Source organism: Podarcis bocagei (assembly GCF_964188305.1).
Source record: "Podarcis bocagei genome assembly, chromosome: 2".
In the NCBI taxonomy this organism is placed as follows: Eukaryota; Metazoa; Chordata; class Lepidosauria; order Squamata; family Lacertidae; genus Podarcis; species Podarcis bocagei.
The window spans coordinates 70,192,075-70,198,559 of NC_138126.1; the positions used below are offsets into that span (position 1 = coordinate 70,192,075).

The following is a 6,485-nucleotide window of genomic DNA, read 5'->3' on the forward strand; positions in this document are numbered from 1 at the left end:
GTTCCACTGTCAAGCAGCTCTTACTGTCACAAAGTTCTTCCAGACGCTCAGTTGGAATCTCCTTTCTTGTAACGTGAAGCCATTGCTTTGGGTCCTAACCTGGAGCAGGATAAAACAATCTTGCTCCATCTTCCAAGTGGCAGCCCTTTAGATGTTTGAAGATGGCTATCCTATCTCCTCTCACTGTCATCTTTTCAAAGCTAAGCATACCCAACTCCCTCAACTGTTCCTCATAAGGCTTGGTTTCCAGGCACTTTTGAAAAATTCACTTTGCAGATGTTTATATTTGAGCATTCATCGTTTGATTTGCGATTTCATTTTTTCAAACTGGCTTCATCTGTAACAAAAACATGGGCCTCCACCTCCTTAGTAAAGTCTGTACCCAGAATAAAACATAGCCACTATGAGATGTTAAAAAGCCAGGCTGGTTTCCACTGCAAATAAGAGTATGCAAGAGATGTCCTGGAGCTAGAAAAGAGAAAATACAAACTCAGTTCCTCTCTCATGCTTCCTGTGAGCAGATATTTGCTAGTGAAGAGATCAAAGCTCTCTTCCACGAAAATGCTGGAGCATGTATTTCCCAAGTGTTCCTGGTGCAGTAGCACCCCCTAGTGCCCTGTTGCTGAATAGACTCTCTGTGGTGTCCCAATTTCATTACATATTTAGGAAGTTGGGTTTTGGTCTCTTTAACAGATTTCTTCAACCAAGTTTGGGACTACAACTCCCAAGTTTGGGACTACAACTCCCCGGAGCACCCGGTGGACTGTGCTATGGAGTCAGCTTCCTGACACTGGTGTCACTTCCACTTCCCAGAGTGGAGCAGCACAGTGGCAAGGTTGGGGCTGCAAGATCGCACCGGTGGGAGCTCCAGAGTGGCTCTGCTGGTGTGCCAACACAGCCCTGACCTTGCCACTCATAGTATAATAGTAAATCATAGTATAATAGTAAATTATAAATCATATTATACTAAGTCATAGTATAATAGTAGTGATTTCCTCTTACCAGTGTTTGGCTTGTAGCTTTATTCATTGGTGGCTTTTTTCATTCTTCTCTGTGTGTGGACAAAGCCAAACCTTTCATTCAGCATATTTTAAGCGACCATTGTGCATTTAAATAAACACATACAAGTAAGTGGTTTCTCCCATTCCTTAACCATACAGCCTTGAGCACATAGAATAGAATTCCATAAGCATAGCCTGAGACTGGTATTTCAGCTTTTACAGTTCCATCACACATCTGTTTCCTTGTCTTGTTTTCCTGACAGCCATCCCAAATGGGTTTGAAATTGAATCGCAGCCATCAGAAGAGCCCATTGAGGGGCAAGACCTGAGGCTAAGCTGCAATGCTGACAATTACACCTATGAGAACCTACAGTGGTACCGACTCAACCTTTCGACGCTGCATGATGAAGAGGGCAACCCGCTGGTCTTGGACTGCAAGAATGTCCACCACTATGCGACAAAGATGCAAGGAGAGCTGCATTTCAAACCCAACTCCAATTATGCTGCTTTGACACTCACCATTCCGAGTATCTCACTAGAGGACGAAGGGGACTACGTGTGCGAAGTGCAAAACAGGGAGAACAGCGAAAAGCACTGCCACAAAAGATACATCTCTGTGCATGGTAAGGACCACTCTGAAAGTACTCGTCAGGATCGTTGGCAGGACTTCATGATGCTGAAAGATGTATGGAAAAGAGAATGTTTGGCCATGACAAAGCAGTGGTAGCACAGGCTATAGGGAATTGCAGCCACTAGGCTGCAGCCTAGATTGAGATATAATCTTTGGGCCACAGATTGATCCAGAAGGCACTTCTTTTTTGGATCATATATTCTTGTTAGAATCCTGAGACAACATAGTTTGCACCAAAAGAAATAACAAGGGTAGGTGCTAGCCCTAATAGCTGGAGAAACATCAAGAAAAGGAGAAACTTAGACTAGGCGAAAGTAATAATTCCAATGCCAAATAAAATTATGTCCATTCATATGTCTGGTTTATTATTTCTGTATTTTTATGAGGCTGACTCATGGTTTAAAATACCCAGTTTTACAATAATAAGGTTCATAGTGGTCCTGAACACGCCAGGAGTCTCATACTGGCAACAGCAGGAATCTTGTTAAACTTCTTACTAAAATTTCAAATATTGTTTCATGATTAACAAAATGCCCCCTGTCACAGCTGTAGTCCAGCTATATCAGAAGGACCAAATGTTTCCCACTCCTGCTATAGAGTGTTTCTTCTTTACTGTTCTGCCAAATTGTTGTTGTTGTTTTGGTTGATCACCTTCATTTACCATAACGTCCCTATTTTAGCTCTAGAGGTCCCCAGGTTGAAGCAAAACCTGTCAAACATCTTGGTGAATGTGAGTGATTCCATAGAGATGCGCTGTAAAGTGGATGGCACACACATTCCAAACATCAACTGGTATAAGGATGAGAAGCTTGTAGAAGAGGTCTCAGGTATGGCTGGTTGAAGATATTCATGGGGGAGGGAATGAGTGGCACATGAATTTTCCTGCTTCCTAGTGGAGCCTTGCAAGGCTCTGGGTTGGGATATTCAAATTCAAATTCAGGCTGTTTTGTATGCCCAGGCAATGGTGTGTTGGTGCATCCAGTTCAATAACATTCCAGGTGCCATACCAACACAAGTACATTGGCGTAGCCAGTGTGATGTTGTGAACAGAGTGTTAGATTTGTACAAGGAAATCCCACCCAGCTATCAAGCTCTTAGGAAGATTTTGGATCAGTTGCTTTCTCTCATCTTACCCTTCCTCACAGGGTTGTTTTGATGATAAAATGAGAGTGGAGAACAACTCATGTGTGCCTGCACAAGCCTACTAGAGCAAGGGTGTAATTAATTAATAAAGACTTTCCATACTTCTTGCTTTGCTTCCTCTGTGTACATATATCTGCAAACCTATACCAAGAGGCATTATCAGTTATAGCTGTAATTAATGCACAGGAGCAGAGCAATGATAAAAGTTTATGCTACTGTAAAGATTGTGAAGATGTTTCCGAAGAACAAGCAAGCAACACAGATGTTATTCCTGCAGTTTGATTTAAGCCTCCTCTTCCCCACAAAATAATTACTTGCATCTTCATGTTAAACTTAAATTGAATTACATTTATATGAATTACATTTATATCCTACCTTTCTTCCATTGTGGAACCCCAGGCACCATACATGTGGAATCCTTGTGGTCACCCATCCAGGTACTGACCATACCCAGACCTGCTTAGCTTCAGCGTCATGTACCTTCAGCCCATCCCTTGGGAAATATGGGCAGCAATCCCAAGGAACTACTTGCATGCATGTAAAGGAACCACAGGCAATGCTTAAAAGCTACAGGAAAATATTTGACTACATGGGCAGTTCCCATTCACCAAAGTAAATGGTGCATTTGGACCCCAGTTTCATTCTACTGACCTGCAGTGGCAAACCAATCAATTTTAAAATCTTTCTTAGAGAAGATTTATGCCATAAAGATCATGGAGAAAACAATTTGTTCTATGGTTTGTTACTTTACCATTAATGTGTGTCATGTTATACTCTTTGACCACTGAAAACCTTCACAAGCTTCTTTTATCTGTATAGCCTTCAGGAGCTATCTAACTAGTTTCTGACTTTTATCCATAATGAGGTGGGCTAAAATAAATTCCAAAAGAAAATTGGGAATTGTAAGAGCTGCAAAAATTAAGAGTTGCAGAACTGTGAATTATGAAGCCACAACCTGTGATTTGTTTATATCTCCGTACTGCCACACTGCATTTTGTGAAAACTGCGTACTGCATCTGGGGGCTACTCTTTCACAAATATTACTTCATTGCTGGGGGATGAGACATATGAAAGTGACCAAGTGCTGATTACAACAGCATGTGGCGAGCAGTGGTGAAAAGGACTGGTCCCAGTTTTATTTCCATACACTAATTTTAGTCCAGGCTTCCGCTTTGAACTAGGCCAGAGGCCTGAGGATCCCAGCCCTCCCTAGACACCACTAGTTCACACCTGAAAGCCCTTCCCCTTCTGCCTGTTTCAGGAATTGACCTGGCAGATTCCAATCAGAGGCTGAGTATCCAGAGGGTGAGAGAAGAGGATGCTGGCCTTTACCTGTGCAGTGTCTGCAATGCCAAGGGTTGTGTGAATTCCTCCGCCAGTGTCTCTGTAGAAGGTACTCTTACTAACTTCAACCCCCTAAGCCTGTAGAGGGAAATGTTATTTGAAAAGAAAGCAAAAGAAAGAAAGAGGGATCCCATCAGAATAAAGGCCATGCCGAGACAACAGTACAAGATTCATCTTCTTTAACCCAAACTATTAAAAAGAAATCATATTCTCCTATATTTATCCCAACTGGAAGGAAATCTAGAATATTCTCAACAATGTTTCCTCTGCTGTCTCTTGAAAATGCCCTTGGTTTTGTCATGTGCCTGCTTTAAACTTTATTCTCTTGCTAATTCTTATGTGGTTCTTTCTGACCTGCAGGGTCGGATGACAGGACCAATGTGGAGATTGTGATCTTAATTGGGACAGGTGTCATTGCCATCTTCTTCTGGATTCTCTTAATCCTCATCTTCTGTAACATCAAGCGAGTAAGTCTCCTGTGATCCTTCCAACAGAGCCTGATTTGGTGAACAGCAAACAGAATCACGAGCAAGAGATGATCCCATAGAACCTCAGGCCTGGGGCCCAAACGTGGCCTTCAATGACTCTCTAGCCTGCCCTCTACACCTCCTCACTGGCCAGTCTTCATGCTTCAAGTGGTTTTGCTTGGCTGGAAAGTGTCCTTGAACTCTGATAGTGCCTTTTGCTAGCCTTAACGGACAAGAGAGAGAGCTGTACAAGTTTATGTAGAAACTAGCCTATTACACAAAGGTCAAAATCCACCCACTACTAGCATGTGGCCCTTGAAATGTTGCCCAGAAGGGAATGTGGCCCTTGGGATAAAAAAGGTTCCCCGTCCCTGCCATAGGATGGCTTTGTCTCCGTTCTCTACATTCCCACTGCCTCATGTTTGCAGTTTGCCCCATTCACCTAAGGTAGAGAAGTATCTGGTTTCCAGCAGAATGAGAAATCACCTTGGTAACCACCGCTGAATACAGATTGCATTGCCATGGGAGGGTAACCAAGGAAAGGTGGTATATAAATGTAAAAAATAAATTAGGGCTCTCCTTTTTTAAATAACTGCAGACCCATAGAATCATAGAATTGTAGAGTTAGTTTCCTTTGTTTCAACAGTCTGGTTAGTTTAGCTGAAGGATGAACCCTTGTTGTGTACAATTTCTTGTGAAGGAAATGATTTAGAGGGAAATGGATAAAATTGCAATATATCCTGAGCTAATAGTAACAGTTTTCTTTCAACTGGGATGGGGGGACTGAGACATGGATGTTGAAATGTCAGACCATCTACTTCCCCCTTTTGCTTTGTCAAGCAAAGCCCAATGTATAGGTTCAAGACACGAGGAAAATTGCACAGTAATAGGGGCCCGTTGCAAAACAACAGATTTACCAGCATCTCTCCCTCCCCGCAGCCTGCTCATGCAGATATCAAGACGGGCTACCTTTCTATTATCATGGACCCAGGTGAAGTTCCCTTGGATGAGCAATGTGAATACCTGCCCTACGATTCCAGCAAATGGGAATTCCCTCGGGAGCGACTTCGACTCAGTAAGGTTCAGCATGTTGTTTGCTGCTAAGTGAAGAATATGTTTAGTTCTCCCCCCCCCCTCCTTTCCAGCTTGCCATTACAAATCCAATTGCCATTTATGAAAGTTGGTTTGCACCACAAAATAACTAAAGAAGCCATTGTCTATTCAGTCTCAGAACGCAGCACATTCTAGAACAGCCCATGCACCCAGCCTCTGTAGGGCTGCCAGAAATGCAGGCATTGATGGAACGATTATGAAGTTCTCATACCTATGCAGTATAGCCTCACCTTTCCCATGCGCTCTGGTCAACAGCAACAAAAACGACACCTCATTTTCAGCTATCTGTTTCCTTCCTCTGCTTTGTTGACTCTGCGTCTGTCTCACTTCCTCCCCTCTCTCTAAAAATACAGCCACCTGGAGATGGTGAAAATGCCATTCTTTCCTCTTCCTTTTTTCACACCTTTTCTTCTTTTTTGTCCCAGTTTCCTGTTTTGTTTTGATCCCATTCAATGACTGTTACAGTCATTACATGAAATGAGTTCATCTAACTGCACCATGGCCATTTATTTTTTTAAACGCTGTCTCTCTTCTCCCCCCCAAAAAACTTTCTTTTTTCAGGTAAAGTCCTGGGCCATGGAGCCTTTGGGAAAGTGATGGAAGCCTCTGCATTTGGAATTAATAAGAGTAACAGCTGTGAGACAGTGGCAGTAAAAATGCTCAAAGGTAGGCATGGTAAATGACATCAAAGTATTACTAGAAACATTCACTTGGTTATTTTTTTCTTTCTGGAAGTCCATTTCTCCATGATTTAAGCAAATCCCATTCCTCCCAATACAGCTGGGC

At 42.6% G+C, this 6,485-nt stretch overlaps 1 protein-coding gene across 3 annotated transcripts in view; it reads left to right on the forward strand.

Moving 5' to 3' along the window:
- Positions 1–6,485, forward strand: part of FLT4 (fms related receptor tyrosine kinase 4) — a 95,036-nt gene that overhangs the window by 62,845 nt on the left and 25,706 nt on the right. For all 3 annotated transcript variants that reach the window (XM_081180729.1, XM_081180730.1, XM_081180731.1), the window contains exons 13-18: positions 1,265–1,624; positions 2,313–2,459; positions 4,037–4,168; positions 4,480–4,586; positions 5,526–5,661; positions 6,261–6,365. In XM_081180729.1, the coding sequence (XP_081036855.1) occupies positions 1,265–1,624; positions 2,313–2,459; positions 4,037–4,168; positions 4,480–4,586; positions 5,526–5,661; positions 6,261–6,365 (987 nt within the window). The remainder of the gene's footprint in view (positions 1–1,264; positions 1,625–2,312; positions 2,460–4,036; positions 4,169–4,479; positions 4,587–5,525; positions 5,662–6,260; positions 6,366–6,485) is intronic.